Raw genomic sequence first — 21,906 nt, forward strand, 5'->3', positions numbered from 1 at the left:
CTGTTCTGTTGCATAAAGTCATGCAAGATCACGAAGTAGTTATGAAAACTCCGTATGTGGGGTGAAGAACATTCCATGGCATCTGTTACAGCCTAGCACGGTATGTAAACCTGACCATTATCTGGTGTGATAGCCACACAAACAAGCCTTGATAATATCATTTGTACTCATTGGATCAAATAGGTCCAGTGTTTGGATTTCTGTTACCCAGCAGAGCTGAAATGGATCAGAATATGTGGACAATTGCAACACCTCCATTCCGTGATCACGGAAATTGTGTTGGAATTCTGTGAGCTGAACTGGAGGGAGCTGGTTCCTCCCACCTTCTACATCTATAGAACAAGAAGTATCATCACGTGTTAAGAATGTCTTACAAGGTAGGAGTCTCACAGAGACTCACCGCTGGACACAGTAAGGGCAGTGGATTTAGAGACCAGATAGGGCTCCGTGAGAGACAGAAAATGTCTCTCACTTGAAAAACAATCACCGGAGTTTCATCGCCATTCCCTGTAGAGAACGAAGACATTTAGAGAGAGTTAAAGGAAATAAAAACACCCAAGCTCAATGCGTGATCTGTCATCTCTGGATCAACATTTGTCATGGAACTTTTCACATAGCGCAAAATATTCTAAGGCCTTCATTCCGGAAAAGCTTGCCTGGGTGTTTAAACATCAATGGCAAGAAAATGGGCCACATTTAGTACTTGCTACTTTGCAGTTTGTTTTTTGCTGACAATTCTCGTTTCTCAAGTTTGGCCTTCCAAACTCATAGCAGAGTGATCATTATCTTCCTAAGTCACTGTCATAAGGAAAATGGGTCAGGTCTCCCCACCTTGGTGCTGGGATGTTGTTCAGTAAGTACCCAGTGACAGGACCTTGTCCTCTTTGATTTTGTCACAGCAGTGTCTTGCTCAGCATAGTTTTCTGCACTCCCTTTTGTCCTCTGAATCATGGAAAGATTAAAATTAGGTGGAAATTCTTACTGAGATTTTTTTTCCCATGACACCTACATAGTTAGGTGAATACAGGTCTGAGATAGCCCTTTCGTATTCTTCCAAAGACATCCAGGGAGGACATACCTCACTATATGGTAGTTACGTGGATATTTTTCTGTGCCCCTCGGAAAAGGTAGAGGATAGAGAGCTCCCTGGAGGTAGAAAGCCAGAATGGATTCCCCTCTGTATCTCCATGAGCTGCACATCACTTGGAATGCGGTGACCTCTCAGTAAGTTCTTCCTGAGGCGTCAGTATTGAATATCTCCACCTGGAAGACTGTTAGTTACACACACAGAGTTGACACTTGAACAATGTGAAGGTTAGGAGCACAGACCCCCTGCGCAGTTGAAAGTCTGTGTATAATTTCTGAGTCCCCAAAACCCCGACTGCTAATGGCCTATTGTTGACTGGAAGCCTTACTGATAACATAAGCAGTCAACACATATTTTGTATATTTTTGTATGACATACTGTATCTTTACAATAAGGTGAGCTAAAGAGGAGAAAATGTTATTATGAAAATCATAAGGAAGAGAAAATATATTTGTAGTACTGTACTGTATTTACTTAAAAAAAAATCCATGTATGATGGACCCATGCAGTTCAAATCTGTGTTGTTCAAGGGTTGACTGCACTTATGTTTTTTTTAATTTTTTATGATTTTATTTTTTAATATTTATTTCATATATATATATACATATGCATATATGTATATATATACACTTTTTTGTCTTGGTGTAGTCTTTTTTATTCTCCCTACTATAGAGCTTTGGTTCTATATTTCTATCTTTTAAAATCAGACTTTTAGACTAAAAGAAAAATCTTCTGATTTTATATCCTGTGGTTCTCTGAGAAACTACTCAAAGGATCATTTCTTACGCAAACTATTTCCATGGGAGAAGTTCAGTTATTTTTCTCCTATTCAGTTGTTCAAAGTGTTTTTCACACACTTGTTTATGCAATAGTTTCCTTCCAGGTGGATTCACCCACTTCAAATGGGAAAATGTAGCACTAGGTCTGTGAGAGGGGGTGCAGAGTCCGAAAACACCAAAAATAATTATGCTTTGCATTTGTCTGCTCTGCAACACCTTAGCATGCATCATCACATTCTGATCCCACAGACGTGATGCTAGATGAATGGCCCAGGCATTAATATTTCATTTTACCAGTGAAGAAATTGAACCCCAGAGGTTACCTGGCTAATTTCAACAATAGGTCACAGACCCAGGTCTTTCAACTCCTTGCAGCATAATGCACTTTCGACTATGCTATGAAACTCAATGTGTTGCTTAGGCAGCATTTTATACACAGGAATAATAAACAGGGGAAAGAAATAGAGGCAAAAGTGAGAGCACTAGTTACTGCCTCTAAAGAAGCCAAACTGTGGAAGAATCAAGAGAGCACTTAGAAGAACTGAGCTATGTGGCAGTTGGAAAAGTCTGTGCTATCTTGTTTGGGGTAGAAACGGGCAGGGGCTGGGGGATTGTGTTCTCCTAAGAGCATCTGATCAGAGAGTAAGGGGTGTACTTTTCTACCACGATCAATTATTTAAGCTTCACCTCCTCACATTAGACCCCTACAAGGTTCTATGAGGCATTCTCTGAGAATTTGATCTCTTCTATGACAGCTGTTTGGCAGAAATGGCAGGAAGATGGGATGGGTGTGGGTCTCCACGGAATACCTTACAATGAAGACTAGAGTGCTTAGTTCTCTATTTAGAGAGTGAAAATATATCCCCTCTTTTTGATAAGCTTTTAGGGATGAAAATCAAAGGGATTGATGAAGGAAAAAATAATCAGTTAAAAAGGACTATCTGATCTTTAAAAAAAAGGGTTTTTTTTTAATGTTTGTTTATTTTGTGTGAGAAGGAGCACAAGCAAGGGGAGGAGGAGAGAGGGGGGGAGGGAGAGAGAGAGGGAGAGAGAGAATCCCAAGCAGGCTCTGCATTGTCAGCGCAAAGCCTGATGCAGGGCTCAATCCCGTGAACTGAGAGATCATGACCAGAGCCAAAATCAACAGTTAGATGCTCAACCGACTGAGCCACCCAGGTGCCCCATTATCTGACCTTGTAGCAATTTTATGGAGCCTTTCATAAAGACATGAGAGGCTCCCCCAACTTATGATGGTTTGACTTAAGGTTTTTTTTGATTTTGTGATGGTGTGAAAGGCATGTGCATTCAGTAGAAACCATACTTCTGACTTTGAATTTGGACCTTTTCCCAGGCTAGAAATACATGTTAGGATACTGTCTCATGATGCTGGGCAGAAGGCTGCAGCTCCCGGGCAGCCCTGCGATCAGGAAGGTAAATAGCCAATATACTTGCAACCATTGTAGACCCGTCCAACCCTCCTCCTCCTCCTCCTCCTCCTCCTTCCTCCTTCCTCCTTCCTCCTTCCTCCTTCCTCCTTCCTCCTCCTCCTTCCTCCTCCCTCCTCCCTCTCCTCCTCCTTCCTCTTCCTCTTCCTCCTCCTCCTCTTCTTCCTTCTTCCTCCTCCTCCTTCCTCCTCCTCCTCCCTGTACAGTAGTCAATAAGTTACATGAGATACTCAACACTTTATTATAAAACAGACTTTGCATTAGATGATTTTGCTCAATTATAGGCTAACATAAGTGTTCTGTGAATGTTTAAGATAGGCTAGGCTAAGCTATGATGTTTGCTGGGTTAGGTGAATTCCATGCATTTTCAACTTATGATATTTCCAACTTAGGTTGGGTTTCTCAGGACATAACCCCATCATAAGTCAAGAGATATCTGTAAGTTAGTTTAAATAGCCTAAAGGATCATTTTGAATTTATTCTTCTAATAATTCCCAACCATTAGTAATAATATTCTGTTTTAGAAATCAGTTTGTTGGTTACTCAGCCAACAAATATTTATTAAGGGTATGCTGTGTGTCAGGTTCTGGTGATAAATGAAAAATGAATAACGAATGACTGGATGGTCAATAAAATACAAATTTTGCCCTCAAGGAACTCACATTCTAATTTTTTTTTTCAACGTTTATTTATTTTTGGGACAGAGAGAGACAGAGCATGAACGGGGGAGGGGCAGAGAGAGAGGGAGACACAGAATCAGAAACAGGCTCCAGGCTCTGAGCCATCAGCCCAGAGCCCGACGCGGGGCTCGAACTCACGGACCGCGAGATCGTGACCTGGCTGAAGTCGGACGCTTAACGGACTGCGCCACCCAGGCGCCCCAGGGAACTCACATTCTAGAAGGAGAGAGAGAAAATAGATTTGTAAACAAATGGGTAAAGAAGATCATTCAGGCCTGAAAAGCTGCATTTAGTGGGGGACATTTTCATCTTGTGCTGAGCCTGAGCACATTTTGAGCCTCCCAGCACCCAGATGGAGACAAAAGACTCTTCCCAGGACCACAAACCTGCACCTGCAGTTCTATCTTTACCACAACTCTAGTCAAAAACAATGTCCAAAGGGAGATACAGTATTCCTAGTTAAATGTGGATAGTTTCACCTGACAAAGTCATGACTATGTGTTGCTTTATTTTTATTCTAGGAATCTTGGAAAATCAGGACTCAGAGTTTCTTGCTTGGGTCTTGGTAAGTACCAGGGGTATCCTGTGGGGATGGCCCGGGAGGTGGGAGACTGGGGAGAACACTAAAGGAGTGACTAGGATTATGTTGAGACCCGGTCTCAGGTAAGGAGGGACTTCCTGACTAACATTGCTCCCCTTCTCCTCTGAGCCTTTCCTGCCCAACGCAGCCCTCTCCCTCTCTAGGCCCAAAGAGCCACTGTGCTCATGATGCCATATGGGGCCCATCAAGCAGAAACAAATCTGATCATAAAAGCACACCTTAGTGGAAGAAACTTCCCTGTTACTCACGTTCAGCAAAGGTGAAGAACCTCATTGTATGCATTTGTACGCTCACCCGCCTATAGCTTCATCTGGATTTTTTTTCTATCCTTATTTTCCCTTTGCCTAATTTACTTGCTTATTTTTTTCTATTGTTACGTATTTTGTGTACTTTTATAATGTACCTTAAATACTCTGGGGCAATATATATAAATAATATATATATGTAAATACATATATTATTCCTCCCAGAAAATGTTAATATCTAAACAAGACTAAGTTAGGGGCGCCTGGGTGGCGCAGTCGGTTAAGCGTCCGCCTTCAGCCAGGTCACGATCTTGCAGTCTGTGAGTTCGAGCCCCGCGTCGGGCTCTGGGCTGAAGGCTCAGAGCCTGGAGCCTGTTTCTGATTCTGTGTCTCCCTCTCTCTCTGCCCTTCCCCCGTTCATGCTTTGTCTCTCTCTGTCCCAAAAATAAATAAACGTCGAAAAAAAAAAAAATAAACAAGACTAAGTTAGAGATGGCAATGGTAACAGCATGAGAATGAGTCTGAAATGGTGAAATGTGAGTATGAGACTTGGGGAGGGAATAAGGCTTCCTGATTTCTCCCACATATGAGAAAAAGCAGCCCTGGTGTTTGGACCTTTTGACACCGTGAGAACTATCCTTGTAACCTAAGAGGGTGTAGACCATGATGGCAGCTGAGGAGGTGCCGACAAGTGATCAGATTATGGCTCTGCTTTGAAGGTAGAGGCTGGCAGATTCTTTGTTTGATTCTTTGTGGAGTGGAGGACAAAGGAGGAGAGGCAAAGATGACGGGGGTGGGAGGGTTTGCTTGAACAGCGGAAAGGATGCAGCTACCAGCAAATGAGATGTGGGAGAAGGAAGGAGGAAAGATTTAGAGAGGGGGAGAAGGGAGATTGATTTGGGATGTATTGTTTCTGATACCTGTTAGATATCCAAGATAAAAAGGTCAAATAGGTAAATGGGTGTATGAATCTGGACTTTAGAGAAGAGGCGTGGGTCACGTACATGACTCGAAAGTCATCAACGTGCGGATGCTGTTTAAGCCATAAGACTGGATGAGAATGCTATGGGACTGAGTATAGATGAAACACAAGAGCACAGGGTCTGAGACCTGGGGAATCCAACATTAAGAAATCAGGAAAATGAGCAAAAGCCAATCAAGAAAACTGAAAAGAAGCAGTCAGGGCAGTAGGCAGAGAACCAGGAGAACGCAGAGTCCTGGAATCCAGCTGAAGAAATTATTTAAAGGAGGAAATTATTTAAAGTGACCAACCCCATCAAATGCTGCTCACGGGTCAAGCAAGATGAGGTCCAAGAATTAATCGTACAGCAGCAAGGCGGTCACTGATGACTTTGAAAAGATCAGTTTGGGGAGGTGGAGAGCTCATGCATGATTGAAGAGAGCATGGGAAGTAAATAGTTGGTGGATACACTTTTCATGACTCTGTCTATAAAAGGAAGCAGAGAATGGAGAGGCAGACGGATAGGCGGGCACAGTCAGAGAGAGTGCTCTTACACATGGAAGAAATGACAGCGTATTTGTACGCTGAGAAGGAAATCCTTTTGAGAAGGAAAAAAAAATAATGTAGGAGAGGAGAGAAAAATACCTAGAATGATTTCTTGAAGACACAAGAAGAGAGTAACTTGAAAGCAGGCAGAGTACATGGGCTTTGAAGCTGCTAGGTGGGTTGGCGGTATCTTGTAGACGTTCTTTTGTTGCTTCTATATTCTCAGTGCAAATCAGGAGCAAGGGTCATCGGCTGTTAGTGATGATGGGAAGCAGGTGTTGAAAGTCGGGTGAGAAAGAGGACATCCAGGAGAGCAGAAGGGTGTATGGACCGAGGGATACGTCAGAGTGGCTGGATGGCATGAAGGATCTGCTTGAGATTCATGCTAATAAATTAGAAGTGAGACCATCTCTGTGGCTGGGTGTTTTTCCTGCAGCCACACTCAGGTGTTCAGATGGGGTTTTTCAAGGGCATATGATGAAAAAGAGAAGCCAAGAAACTGAGAGTTTATGGAAAGGGCTGATTATAATGGTGGACCTCAGAGTTTAAACCGAGCAGAGAGGAAAATGAGGACTAAATCCAGGGTTATGATCCACAAGTAAATGAGGAGATGGCAGGACAAGAGAAAATGGGTAGGATTGATGAATTGTACAAACAGAAGGACCAGAGCATTGTTGGAATAAGAGCAGTAGAGACAGTAAGTTTGAAGGATAGAAAGTGGCAGTTAGAAAGGAGGATGCTTGAAACTGAGGTTTGGGACATTCAGTTTGGGTAGTAACAAGTCTAAGATGTGTCCATGGGCAGAGGGTGGCTGAGGTTGTGTTGAAGACAAGATCAGGGGGCGCCTGGGTGGCTCAGTCGGTTGAGCGTCCGACTTCGGCTCAGGTCACGATCTCGTGGTCCGTGAGTTCAAGCCCCGCGTCGGGCTCTGGGCTGATGGCTCGGAGCCTGGAGCCTGCTTCCGATTCTGTGTCTCCTTCTCTCTCGGCACCTCCCCCGTTCATGCTCTGTCTCTCTCTGTCTCAAAAATAAATAAATGTTAAAAAAAAAAAATTAAAAAAAAAAAAAAAAAAAGAAGACAAGATCGGTGGAGAGGAGGAGGTCAAGAAACCGAGAGATAAAGGCGCAGGGAAGGATTATCTTTGAAGTCCCTGAAATCACTCTAAAGTATGACAAAATTAATATTGAAGAGAGGGACACTGAGCCAGAGCTAAAATTTTCAGAGCCAGGAGAGAATGACTAGGGGTGGCTAAGCAACTACAACATTGGGGCCTGGTGATGTGGGATTCAAAGTGGTGAGCAGGCACCAAGAAAGCATTGGAAGGATTTCTTTGCCCCTGTTGAACGAGAGTGTGGGGACCAGGGAGGGGATGGTAGTGAATGAATTAAAGGTAGTGGCAATTCTGCCTCCTTTTACTGTATTTCAAAGATATTGAAGGCTATCGATGCCCGAGTTTTTCTGATTCTCCCTAATGATATGATTTGGGTGGTGAGGGTGGTCTTCGATTACCGTAAGTCAAAGGAAATTTGACACTTGCGTAATTTATGGCTCTGATCTTGTTGTCATTTACTTGTCTTTGAAAGACTCTGGAGGGTCATTATCAGAGATAGTCTGACCTTAGTCTTTTTAAGAATGTGCTTTATGGTAAATAATTATTCACTATTTGTTTTTGAAAGAAATTACCTATAAATATAAATTAAGAAATATAGTGAAAAAATCATAGACCAATGATCTCATAGAGTCCGTATCTATGGAGGAAAGTAAGTTAGTCAAAAGTACATAGAAAACTCAAGCCAAAGCCCTTCAAGTTATAAAAAAAAATTCAGGTGTTTCTGAAGGGCCACATGGAAATGAGTCTCCAGAGGGCAGACTATAGTTTTTAAAAAACCCAGTGTGTGTGTGTGCTATTGGTATTTTGGTGAACTTTGAAACAGAACTCTGATTCAGGTGTAGCAAGTCCTGATTTGAGCTTTACGTTTTTCTGAGAGCCTAAACACTTGTGATAAGACATTGCATGAAAAATAGGAGGAAACAAAGAAGTTCATGGGACTGACTTCATTCAAAACAGGTAAAACGTTTGGTTGAATAAGCATTTTTTTGAGCGCTTTTCTAAGGGCCTCTGTAAGCCAGAGAAGACGGAAAACATCATAGAAAGGAATATGTACCAGGCTTAATCTATCTGGCTCTGCAGACCCCAGCTCTCAAATCCAGGAGGAGCCAGTTTTACCGCTGCAGGCTCAGGATGTCTGCTCAGTTACAGCCCATGTTCAACTGAGGCTTTGGAAATTAGGTATCAAATGTACCAAGCAGGGGCTAAGCATTCGACTCGTGATTTTGGCTCAGGTCATGATCTCATGGTTGTAAGATCGATCCCCAGGTCAGACTCCGCACGGGGCATGGAGCATGCTTAAGATTCTCCCTCTGCCCCACCCGCAGGCACTCACGTGTGCTGTCTCTCTCTCAAAAGAAAATAAAAATAAGTAGATACATAAATGTACCAAGCAATCACACCATTACAGTTGTCTTTTATCTAAATATTCTAAAGGTCATAGTTAAAGCTAACAGTCCTGACTTTCTGTTCTACCAGAGGACAGGCTGGCAAGCTTCCTTTTCATAAACTAAGAACATGTGTAAATGGGAACAGAAAGGTGAAATCACTTAAGGATAAACTGAAGACACCTCTGAAGGCCCATGGCTCTGCCAGCTATTGAAATGTGGGAAGAAATTAAGCGGCCAAACCCATCTATGGGTTGCTGATGGCTGGCCTGGTTTGTAAATACATTGACCAGTGCTATCAAGCCCCAACGTCAAAGAAGCTTGTGGCAAAAAAAGTAAATCTACCGAGGAGTGAGTGAAAATCATCTCCTAGAATGTGGGATCATCTTCTGAGACAGGAAGAGTCGAGTTGATGTATTCACTCATTCATTTGTTCATTCGTTTACTCATTCATTCTCAGCAAACGCTTAGGAAGCCAGACATTTTGCTGGTTATAGGGGATACCAAGATGAAAGCAGCAAGGATCCTGCTCTCACATCGCTCACACAGTAGGAGTTAGGCGTGTGGAAACAGACAGTACGTTTGCCAGATGCCAGGATAAGATGAACCAAGCCTGAGGAAAGTCTCCTGAAGAACTTGGGGAGAACTTCACAAGAGAAGGTGCTGCTATAGAGTTGAGACTTGCAGGAAATCACCAAGTGGAGAAAGGGCAAAGGATTCAAGACAGAGGGAGAAGCACGAGCCTGGAGGGAGACCCCGTGGAGCAGGAGGTGCTTGGAGAAACGCTAGTGTTTGTGTAGAATATTGTGAAGGCAGGGTGTCAGGGAACCACGAGGAATGTGCCTGGAAGGAAAGCCAGGCCTGACCATGAGAGCCCTTGTTTACCTTGCTAAGTCATTTAGCTCATGTCTTCTGCATCTCTGGTGTTCCTCCAAGTCCTGAGGTCCCCAGGTCACAAGGGAACGCTTGGGGGTGAGACACAGACAGGGCTCCATCTCACTCCACCCTTTTTCTTCCATTGCCACAGCCTTTATCAAAGGAGCTCCACTTTTTCTAAAGGTAAAGATAAATAGAACAAATTTTAATGTAAATTTAAATGTAAACTTTTTAAAGTAAATTTATATTTTAAAGGTAAATTAAAATTATGTTTATTTTTGAGAGAGAGAAAGAGAGAGTGAGCAGGAGAGGGGCAGATAGAGAGGGAGACACAATCTGAAGCAGGCTCCAGGCTCTGAGCTGTCAGCACAGAGCCCGACACGGGGCTCGAACTCACGGACCATGAGATCATGACCTGAGCCGAAGTCAGATATTTAACTGAGTGAGCCACCTATAAATTAAAAAATTTTAATGCAATGTGTAATAAATGACCATCTTTTATTTTTTATTTTATTTTATTTTTTTTGTTTTAGAGACAGAGCATATGAGTGGGGGAGACAGGTAGAGGGAGAGAGGAGAGAATCTTAAGCAGGCTCCATACTCAGCACTGATCCCAATGTAGAGCTTGATCCCACAACCCTGGGATCGTGATCCAAACCAGATGCTCAACTGACTGAGCCACCCACGTGCCCCAATGACTGTATGTTTTAGAGCAATTCTGGGTTCACTGCAAAATTGAGTAGAAAGGATAGATGGCTCCCCTTGCCCCAGATATACACTGCCTGCCCCACTATCAACATCCCATACCAGAGTGTCGCCTTTGTGACAGTCCTACGTTGACACGTCAGTATCACCCAAACTGTAGTTACCTTAGGTGTGTGCATAACTCTTGGTGTCGTATGTTCTGTGGGTTTAGACAAATGTATAATAATGTATAATCCTCATTATAGTATCATACAGGTAATCTCACTGCCCTAAAACTCCTCTGTGCTCTGCCTATTTATCTCTCCCTCCCGCTCACCCCTGGCAACCACTGATTCTTCTACTATCTCCATAGTTTCGTGTTTTCCAGAATTTCATAGAGTATGGACATCACACAGTATGTAACCTTTTCATATTGGCTTCATCACTTAGCAGTATGCGTTTACGGTTCCTCCATGTCTTTTCATGGCTTAATAGCTCATTTCTCTGTAGGGCTTCAGATTCCATTTTGAAGGAGGTGGGCAGGAAAGATCCTTCTGCCAGAAAAACCCAAAACACCCAAAAAGTTTGAAAATCCTATTCTAGCTGTGAAAAGCCACTTAAGCACTTGGATCAAGAGCAGGACATCGTCCAGTGTAGTAGGCTTGTTTCTGACAGCGATATGAAGGCTGGCTTGAGGGAAAGGGTTGAGACTGGAGACAAGGAGAGGAATTAGGAGTCAAGTGATGAGGCAGTACTACACGAAGCATTAAAGATATTCGGAAAGGAGAGAATTATTTAGGAAGAAGAATAAACAGGATTTGGCAACTTGGGAATGCAGAATGAGAAGTCTCCCTGAGCAGGGGAGGTTGCTAGGGTTCCCGGATGGGGCATCAAGGTAGAGGAGCTAAAATCTCAGAAGGGAGAAATGCAGAAGGAACAGTAAGAGGAAGGAGGGCTTGAAGAAGCAGGAGCCTTGTGGGGGCAGTGACCAGAGAGACCTTCAATTTATTTATTTATTTTTTAAGTGTTATCTATTTACTTAGAGAAAGTGCAAGTGAGGGGGGGGCGGGGGGGGGCAGGGAGAGAGAAAGAATCCCAAGCAGACTCCACACCATCAGCTCAGAGCTCTATGCAGGGCTCAAACTCATGAACTGCAAGATCATGACCTGAGCCGAAGTTGGACGCATAACTGACCGAGCCACCCTAGCACCCTGAGCCCTTCAGCTTCTGGTTTCAGAGATCCAGAGGGCATAAGGAGTAATGGAAGGAGCTCTGGGCTGCAAACAGAGACCCAGGAACTTCTAGCAAGGCAAACCTGAGCTTGTCATTGAGGTCACCTGCGAATACAGAGGACTGGCCTTTTGGGGCAGATTTAGGGCATCTGCCTTCTAGAGTCTGCCAGGCTGTATGCTCCCTGAGAGCAGAGACCAACTCTGTTTTTTCCTGTACCCTTGTTGTATCTTTAGCAGAACACAATATCTGGCAAGTAGTAGGCGATCAACAGTGTTTATTGAATGGCTGACAAGATAGATGGATCATTGGCTAAGTAATGGCAAAAAGCACACGGGGTGATAGTGAAGATCCAGCTGAAGTTAGAAATCACGAATCGCTGAGGACCAGCCAGCCCAGTTCTTTGGGTTTTTTCCAGCAGCGTATCAATGCCGAAACAGTGAAGGCCAAGTGGAAGTGGGAGGTGGCAAGTGGGGAGAGGACACAGAAAGGCCCAACGTTGAGGATTGTCCCAGAGTGGGTTAGGGGCCAGGGGATGTGCTGCATACACAGCGACATGGAGTCCAGCCTGGGGTGGGGCTCAGAGCTGTATCAACAGTTAGAAGGGTATCTGCCCACACTCTGAGTTACCCCACACGGTCTCACATTAGAAGCAGAGGCCTGTCTGACTGATGCCATGGGAAGTGACACACCATAGTGGGTAGCTGCTCCTACAGGTGCTTGAAAGAGGCTGACTTGTACCCTGCACTGTGTACTCTGGGATACACTTGCTTCCCTCCAGATAAGATGTTTGCAAGAAAAAAGGCTTGTGGTGGTTCATTTTATTTGTCAGCTTGCCTGGGCCACAGGGTGCCCGGATTTGTAGTCAAACATTAATCTGGGGGTGTCCTGAGGGTGTTTTGGGGTAGGATTAACATTTGAATTGGTAGACTAAGTAAAGCCGGATGGCCCTGGATGGCCCTGCCGAATGTGGGTTGGGTGGTCCTCATTCAGTCAATTGAAGCCTGAATAGTACAAAAAGGCTGACCCTCCTTGGAGGAGGGGAACTCCTCCCGCCTGAGTGCTTTGAGCTGGAACAGCAGACGTTTCAGACCTTTGGACTTGCACTGAAATATTGTTTCTTCTCTGCTCTCAAGCCTGCTGGCTTTTGGACTAGAACGGAAACCATGGGCTCTTCCCATTCTCAGGCCTCCAGACTTGGACTGAATCTACACAGCAGTTCTCTTGGGTCTCCAGCTTGCAGATGTCAGATCTTGGGACTTCTCAGCCTTCCAATAATGTGAGCTAATTCCTCAGAGTAAATCTATATATATATGTCTATTGAGATGGATAGATATATATATATCTATATACACAAGTCTATATAGAAAGAGATTTTATATTTTAGTATAATTATATAAATATTTACATATAAAAAGGTATATAATAAGGAATTATATAAAAAAAATTACAAGATTCAGTTTCCCTAGAGAACCCTGACTAATGAAAACATTTTGCTAGTTTTTTAAAACATCACACAGGTGTGTGTGGCAAGCCAAGCGGCCAGATATTTCCAGGAAGTGACACATGATATAGGGAGATGAGGGAACACAGATGGGGGGATATGTGGTCACATGCTCATAGAATGCTATAGAATACCATCATCCTGGGCGCCCGGGTGGCTCAGTCGGTTAACCATCTGACTCTTGATTTCGGCTCAAGTCATGATCGCAGTCATAGAGCCTCTCATTGGCCTCTGCACGGAGCCTGCCTGGGATTCTCTCTCTCTCCCTCTCTGCCCTTACTCGCACTGTCATGCTCTCTCTGTCTCTCTCTCTCAAAATAGTAGATAAACTTAAAAAAAATTAATAATACCATCATCCCACAGGAGGTCTGGGCTGTTCTCTGGTCAGGAAGGGTGTTTTCTTCAGTGCTACCAGACAGGGTTAGGTCTGGGTGTAAGCAGTGAAAAGGAACATCCCATATCTCCAGGGCCCTGTTTTACACAAGCCTTGAGGCTGTAACTTACAGGGCGGTGCAAACTGCCTCTACCTTCAGCATGTTTTGTGTTCTTTAGGCAGCCCTTCACACTTCATTCTCCTAGAGTAAAATATTTAACACCTTGGAGAGCCTACACTGACTCTCTCAAGAGGTGTTTCTTCTCCACTGTGACCGCACATCAGAATTACGTGTGGTGCTTTAAAAAATGCAGGTAGCCAGTCTCTATCCAGGCCTCTGGAGTGAGAAGCCCCTGAGGCCCGCTCCGGCTGCAGATGTTTTTAAAAGGCCTCACTAATGATTCTGAGACGGTGACAGGGTTGGAAGCCATTGCCCCAACCAGGTGGAAGGAGACTGAGACGGGTATGACCTGGGACTGGTGAGCCAGGAGCCAGCATCTGTGACCCCCTCCTGCTAGCCCCTGGAGCTGGCCTGAGGCATCTCCACCTGACCGGCAGGCTCCCAGAGGAGAATCTGCCCAGATTGAGCTCGCCTTCCCTTCCATTCAGCACCCGCCACCTGGGCCTGTCTTGCCTTATGCCCTTCCCTGATCAGGGCAACCTTCCAGAGCAAAAGCGGTGAGTCGTAAGAATAAACCTTGTGGGCTTCTTTTTAATGTGTTGCATATGTGCAGAATGTACTGGCCTGTCTGCCTCTGCCTGAGAGATGCTCTCACTGAACTAAATATTCTGACACTAGGAGAAGATGACATTAAATATTTCACATGGATGGCATTATTTTTGTGACACCCTTCGTGAGTCTCATTCTTGTAGCAAGGCCAGTGTAAACGAGCCACTTTGCCTATTATTATAACAACACAACAACAAATATTTATGAAGTGCCTCTAAGACACTTGAGAAACAATTTAAAAAGTACAGTTTCTTCCCTTAGAGAGTTTACCAATTTTTCTTCCTGACACAGTGAGTTATCTTAAGACCAAAATACCCGCAAAATTGAAACACTGCGTGGATAACAAACATACGACAAGAGAATCTGGGGCTGGAAAGTCTACCTTGAATAACTGCCGTGGTGCCTACACATTAAAACTGAGCAGGCATTTGTACTTGTACGAGATTGTTTTAGAGCATTTCTTCCTCATTTCCTACTTTCATCAATTCAATGCATAAGGTTTGCTGAGAACCTGCTTATACTGTGAATGGCCAGTGACTGCGGGCCGTGTGCCTTTGCCTTCCCTCCTAGAGTGTATTAGGAGCTAAGATAGAGCCAGCCGGAGAGAGCAGCTGCCTCAGAGCTGGGGCCAGGGAAGAGCTTGGGAAGAGAAGACAAAGGAGTCTCTAACAACCCCATCTTCACCCCCCACTTTTACAAGGATGAGTGGCCCTCACTTCCTAACCTATGATTGACAAATGAAGCCAGTCTTTGTACAACCGTCAGGTAGCAGGGGAGAGAAGGTCCTCCAGAGAGAGACCCAGATGCAGGCCGTTTGCTGGAACTGATAATTATCCACAGGGTCTCACACGTATGAGAGGGGTCATTAGTCCTTGCAGTCACCACCCCCTATACAGATGAGAAAAACAGAGGCAGGGATGATGGGGGTTTAGAGTGGTGGGGGTCTGGAGTTGATGGCCAAGAAAGAATTCTTGAGACATCTTTGTTGCAACAAGGGGATTTTATTAAAGCACGTGGAGAGGACCCACAGGCAGGAAGAGCTGCACTGGAATTGTGAGGAGTGACTGGTTATATACTATGGAGTTGAGGGAGGTAAGGGCAAGAGGAAGGGCTCCAGAGGGACTTTGATATGTCAAAGAAGACTCCTAAGATACTGGAGGCCTTGCTCTTGTCAAGCTCAAGTTGTTTTCCCTCTAGTCAGGCATTAACATTAGGACAGTAGGGGGTTCCTGGAGAAATGGTTCAGTCTGTATTTGCCTCAAGTATTTGTCAATGAGCTGCAGGTTATAAGGAAGTTTAATCTGACCTACCATTTTCTTCTTGTCTTTGTTCCCCGCATCACTCCAGAAGGGAAGGTGATGTCGGAGGTCCAGGAAACTGAGTCTATAGGTTTCTGAAGATTAGGCTACTGATAAAATGGCCTTTTTCTTGTAATTTACTAAGATATTTGTGAACTGATGGAGACTCCTGTCCTGTATGACTGTGATCTCCATCAGTTAACCATTTGTGTTTCCCTTTCCTTTGTTTTTGGGCAGTCAGGAGTGCCCGGGGAATATCACACATATCCCACCTGGGGGGACAGGCAATGGCAGCACGGGTAACTTGCCTTAGGCTCCCTCATCAGAAAGAGGGGAAATGTCTTGTCCAAGTCCAGTGGTAGAGACAGCAGAGCCCACACCTCCTGCCTCTGGCCCGGCCACCAGCCAGCCACCTGATCCTTACTTCTTCTCCACCCGCAGCCTCCAAGTGCCCACAGCCTCTTCCTGGCCTCAGGTTCCTCCTCGAGAAGTGAATGGCTGGACCAGACATGGGAGGCTCATTCTAGCTCTAACAGTCATGATGTGGGCAGTGATCAAGTTCCGCATGTCTCCAGAGTGGCAGCTGGGTGAAAATGCCCACAGTCTACTGTAGAACTAGAGAATGGGGGTGTCGGAATGACTCCGGGAATCACTCAGGGCAGGCAATCACAGCTCCACAGACAGCATGGGGGCCAGAATGCACATCTCATGGCCCATGACCCAGTGCGCTCTCCCTGGAAGAGATTTCCAAGTAAGAATACAAGTGAGTGCAGACCGTTTGTGTTCGCCTGGATGCCCTGAAGGAAGCTCCTAACTCCCGACTTAACCTCCTGGGCACATTGCCCTAAAGACGTCAGCTAGTCCTGCCTGTGGTTCCTCTACTCTAAGAAGAAGCCTGACGAAGGCACACCTTATGTACATGCAAGTCTATTCGTGTTGTTTACCTGGCATTTGCCCTGTACACGAATTTTATAAAGATTACACTTATAAGACTATTTTCTTGGGGTGCCTGGGTGGCGCAGTCGGTTGAGCATCCGACTTCAGCCAGGTCACGATCTCGCGGTCCGTGAGTTCGAGCCCCGCGTCGGGCTCTGGGCTGATGGCCCGGAGCCTGGAGCCTGTTTCCGATTCTGTGTCTCCCTCTCTCTCTGCCCCTCGCCCGTTCATGCTCTGTCTCTCTCTGTCCCAAAAATAAATAAACGTTGAAAAAAAAAAATTAAAAAAAAAAAAGACTATTTTCTTAAACCATAAAAACCCAAATGGAAGTTTGAGAAAGTTTCCGAATTTCAATCAGCAAAGTTGAGTTCCTCTAATTGTGAGGCTAGAATTCGAGGGACCCATCCGTTGGGGTGCTGACCTTCTGTGGAATTGGGTGCTCAGATTAAGAGAGTGTGGGGCTGAGGGGAGCCCTCGGAGGGCGGCACACATGCCTGAGGGGGTGACCGGCTGTGGGTCCACACAGGAGGGGAAATGCATGGCGTTTCATACCTATGCCTTAGAGGCCTCAGCTGGATGAAATTAGGAATAAAATCCCAACTCCTTTTATGTCTGTTGAGTGTGAATCCGTCAGAAGCCTTCTTGAATAAGTGAACAGAAAACTCGGCCAAAGCAAAGTGAAAACCTCAGCTTAAGCCAAAACAGAAAAGTCTAGGCTTGTGTGGGCAGTGGACACTTTAATGGCCTGATCCAGGGATCAGACTGTGAACTCTGCACGCTGGAGGTCTCATTCTCAGGCTGCCCTCAGAGCGACAAGATGGCTGTAGCAGCCCCAAGCCTCCTATAAATATTGGTTCCGGCTGGCGTATGTATCTGTCCCTGAACCAGTTACGGAAGGAATCCAGTCAACCAAGAACCAGCCCTGAAGCTGCAGAAGGGCTTAAATCTACAGAATGCAGATGCCCAAAGGAAATTTAAAGGACCCTTGCGTAAAAAGCACTGTGTTCCTCTGCTCCGAGTTCAGACAAATCCTTGGAACCGGAAAACCCTCCCCCACCCTTATTTTTGCTTTTCTGAGTTTTTCTATGCCTTTGGCGGCCAAGGTTAAAAACGACTGTCTCCCAGGCTTTTCTACAGTGTGAGGTACACGCAGAGTCTGGTGACCTCGGTGGGTGTTCATTTCTTGCTCCCTCAGTTTGCCTAATCGACAATACTTTTCCTCCAGAGGGGAAATACGTCCCTTTGTCTTTTTAATATACTCTCCTTTACATTTGCCCCCAAGTGTTGAAGGATCAGAGAGCCCCAGGCTCATTTACAAATAAGAACGTCATAGGGGCCCCTGGGCGGCGCAGTCGGTTAAGCGTCCGATTTCAGCCAGGTCACGATCTCGCGGTCCGTGAGTTCGAGCCCCGCGTCAGGCTCTGGGCTGATGGCTCAGAGCCTGGAGCCTGCTTCCGATTCTGTGTCTCCCTCTCTCTCTGCCCCTCCCCCGTTCATGCTCTGTCTCTCTCTGTCCCAAAAATAAATGAACGTTGAAAAAAAAAAAAATTAAAAAAAAATAAAAAATAAAAAATAAAAAAAACAAATAACGTCATCCTAACACCTGGATGACAAAAATACGCAAAACCTCCCGAAGAGCAAAGCAGAAAATACCATCAGTGGTCATTTTACGTCTGACGACTAATTAAAATGGGAAGGGGGGAGAGGCTACCCAACATGTAATTATAGAAAACGTGATGAGGGAACGAGCTGTAGCTGAGTTAGAGCTGATGGCCTAGCCATGGGGCTCCCTTCAGGCTGTGCAGGAGGAAGCAGAAGGATGGAAAGTGCTGGCAGGGCTCTGCTTATGGTGACTGGAAACAAGTTTTCTGTGGGACTTTGTCGTTTTTCTTTCCGGTCGCTCACTCCCCTTCCCTCCCAAGCATCCCCATGCTGCTCAATGCTGCTCTGTCCTTCAGCCCTTGCTGGGCAGAAAGTGCAGCCTGCTCGGCAGATATGGCAAAGCAGAAACGTGTAACCACTGGCTGAAGAGAGGAGACAGGACTGGTCCTGAGACACAGTTCTGGAAGCGGCTGTCTGTGCCTCTGTTACTGTCACATCATTCCCGGGGCCAAGGGAGAGGAGCAGAGCAGTCACCCTCCCTTTCAGCACCTTCCTGGGAGGGGCGGTTGGCTTGTCCCGGCCCTGCTGGTGCATCTTAGTTTGTGAGCTCTGAGGGGGCCAGGAACCACGACGACAGATTTGATCGTCCTCATGAAGCACGGAGGCTGGCACCCCTCATTCATTCTCACGTTCGTGGATTGCGTGAAGATGTGCCAGACGCTGTGCTGGGGGAAAGGGGGGGAAGATTCACCAGAGCACCACTGCCTGGCCTCACACAGTGAGTGAGTGCAGGGGCGGGGGTGGGGGGGCAGCGACCAGATTCCTGGGATGGATTACATCTCTGGTCTTTGTGCCCCCAGGGGACACCCTGTATTTATGTTTGCTGGTGAGCTTCTTCAGTCTGACTTATTTCTTGCTGGATTATCCGTTCAGATCACATGCCTAGATCAGAGAAGGCGTTCAGTATGTCTCATTCATGGAATGAATGAATGAATGAGTGAATCACAGTGTGACCAGTGCTCTGAGAGAAATCTGAGGTGCTGTGGGAACGCATATGAGGACTGCCTAAGGGAGAGGTGGGCAGGTCGTGGAAGGCTTCCTGGAGGAAGAGACAGCCGAGTAAGAGAGGACAGTAGGGTAGGAAAGGGCGAGGCCAAAGAGTAAACAAGGTAAAAAGCAGTGTAACAGTGACTAGTGCTAGTAACAGTGCTAGGAGTAGAGAGGCAGAGGATAGAGAGGTAAGACACAGAAATGGCACAGATGAGGAAGTGACCACCTCTTCTGGGGAGTCAGGGAAGGTGCTGGGCGAGGCAGTGGGATTTTGAGGGATGCAGGGGAATCTGTTAGGGTGATATGAAAGAAATCTACAGCCATTTCTTTTTCTTTCTTTACTTTTCTTTTTTTTTTTTTAATTTCTCACTTGACCCTCACTCAGATCTAGGCTTGAGTGTTGCTTTCCTGACCTTCCAGGTCCAGCTAGAGGCTTCCTATTAGTCCCCATTGCAACCCCTCTTACCGTGGTGTGTGTGGCCTTTTGGGTCCTGTGCTGTAATTGTTCGAGTGTTTTTCTGTCTTCCCCACTGGACTGGGAGCCCCAGGAAACAGAGACCATTATTATCATTTGCCATTTTGACCCCACCATCTGGCATGGTTCTGGGGGAATGATGGGGCCTCGATAAGTATTTTCTAAATGAAGTGATAAACTCAGGAAGAAAAGCGTGGAGGAAGTCTAAGTTAGCACGGCCTGGAGGAAGAATTATATAGGGAGAGAAAATGATAAGAGAGGACTTTGGAAAGATGATGAAGAACATTGGAGGCCATGCCACAAAGCTTGGAATTGATCTGTTTTGTGATGGGGAGTCACTTGGCCAGATGCATTTTAGGAAGCTCACTCTGGTCGCAGTGGTCACAGCAGACAGCAAATTAGGACTGGAAATAGAGGCAAAAAGAGAGGCTGCACCGGACTCGCTGCACCGGACTCAATATCCTGGCTTTTACAGAAGATTAAATGTAACCATCAGTTACTTGCTCACTAACTGTGAGCCCAGTTCATCATACTGTGTACCTAGACAGACAGCCTACACAGAACACATATGGCAGTTGTGAGTAAATGAGGCTTGATCAAATTAGCAAAAGATTGGTAAAGAAAACACAAAAGGAAATGTTTTTAAAAGCATAAAATAAAATCTCAGAAAAATGGCCTAAAATAGGTGTCAGCATAACAAATTGCAAAGTTTTAGAGATTCGGTAAAAAAAAAAAAAAAAAAAAAAAAAAAAAAAAAAAAAAAATGCTGGTTTCTAGATATGTTCTTTACATTAAAGGGCAAAAATAAACGGAAAATATAGGAATGGGCAAATAAAAATCAGACAAACATGAACAAAAAGGAGGTGAGGTGATGGTGTAAAATTAATATTAAATGAACAAAGTAGAATTCAGGCAAAGAAAAGATACAGTAATGAGCGGTGATAATTGGTGGAGGGAGCTCCCTAAGAAGGAGCAAGGGGCTAGGACCCAGAGGATCCATGGAGAAACAGGTCTCGGATAGAAGGAAGCCTCTTCCACAGTGACAGGAAGAGAGGGGGAAAGGATGGGTGTCATCTTAGTTCATGATCCCTTAACTGAGGAGCCAACGATGAGTACACACCCATCTGAGGGTGAAGGAGGTGGGGTGTCTGCATCCCAGAGGGAGTCCTCAGGCAGCTGGAGACCACTGGGAAATGGGCAGGACATCCATTGTGTCTGTGATGGGTAGGTTGCTGGACTTAGGAGCAAGAAATAGAGGGGACAGTAATTTGTCTGCTTTTATGTTCTCGGTGAAGCAGGAAGTGTGAGTGGTCTGCTGATGCTGGAAGAAGAAAAAGTGGGGCCTGAGGCTGAGAAAAGTAGAGCATCTTTGAAATCCAAACAGTGGAGGAAAATGATCCAAAAACAGAGCCCATCAGTGCATAGTTACTGTAGACCGAGAATTTACAACGCGTCCGTCTCTGTCTTCTGTGATTTTCTCCAGCACGGCTCAGCATCTTGGTTATGGGTGATGAGAGCCAGACAGTCAGATTGATCCGGGTGGGGATTTTTGCCAGGCAGCTGCAATAAAAGAACAGGGAGACAATGGAGCTGACAACAGGGTAAGAGAAGCTTTTACATACTCAATCACATCATTCAGCCATCCTAACCTTCCTGGTCAAGGAAGGAATTGAAGACAGAGTAGACTGGAAGAAAGTGAAGAGTTTAAGGACAGAGTGTATGAGGGAAGGTAACTGTACAAGATGAGCAAGAATGAGAAATTCTAGCAGCTACACAGAGGCTAATCACCAGATCTTTTATATATATGTTTGGAATAGGATTGAGGCACACCTCCACCCAAGTTCTCTTGTGCCCCAGTTCAGTTCCATGTCTCTTGGCACTTTCGTGGTCTTCTGTTTCCACTCCATCAACATTTTCTACCTTTCCATCTAAGAGTCACTGCCTGTCATGCATACATTTTTTTAATTGAGGTTTATACTTGGGAGTTTGCAATATCCAAGGTGTGCTAAATGTATATAGTTTCTATACCAGCGTAACTTTAAGAAGCCTTGACATCTTAGATCGATCAGTGGCTTCTGTGTCAGTCTCCAATGGTCCCACTGAGCCATATGAAGAAGACCATGGATTCTCAATGACCTCTGTGGGGAATGGTGACACAAAAAATTGAAAATGTTCTTATGTTTGTCTTTGGAATGAATTTTTAATTTCTGTTTGAATATGGGTTCCATAGACATGAAAACCTATTAAAGGAAAATCAAGAGTTATCTAGACTTAATAAAATATGCAGGAATGGGATAATGATCTAGT

General features: G+C 45.1%; 1 protein-coding gene across 4 annotated transcripts in view; it reads left to right on the forward strand.

Moving 5' to 3' along the window:
• The window catches only part of KCNAB1 (potassium voltage-gated channel subfamily A regulatory beta subunit 1), a 399,759-nt gene that overhangs the window by 271,505 nt on the left and 106,348 nt on the right, over positions 1-21,906 (forward strand). For all 4 annotated transcript variants that reach the window (XM_047874454.1, XM_047874456.1, XM_047874455.1 and 1 more), the window contains exon 2: positions 4,513-4,556. In XM_047874454.1, coding sequence (XP_047730410.1) covers positions 4,513-4,556 — 44 coding nt within the window. The remainder of the gene's footprint in view (positions 1-4,512; positions 4,557-21,906) is intronic.

Source organism: Prionailurus viverrinus, chromosome C2 (genome assembly GCF_022837055.1).
Source record: "Prionailurus viverrinus isolate Anna chromosome C2, UM_Priviv_1.0, whole genome shotgun sequence".
Classification (NCBI taxonomy): Eukaryota; Metazoa; Chordata; class Mammalia; order Carnivora; family Felidae; genus Prionailurus; species Prionailurus viverrinus.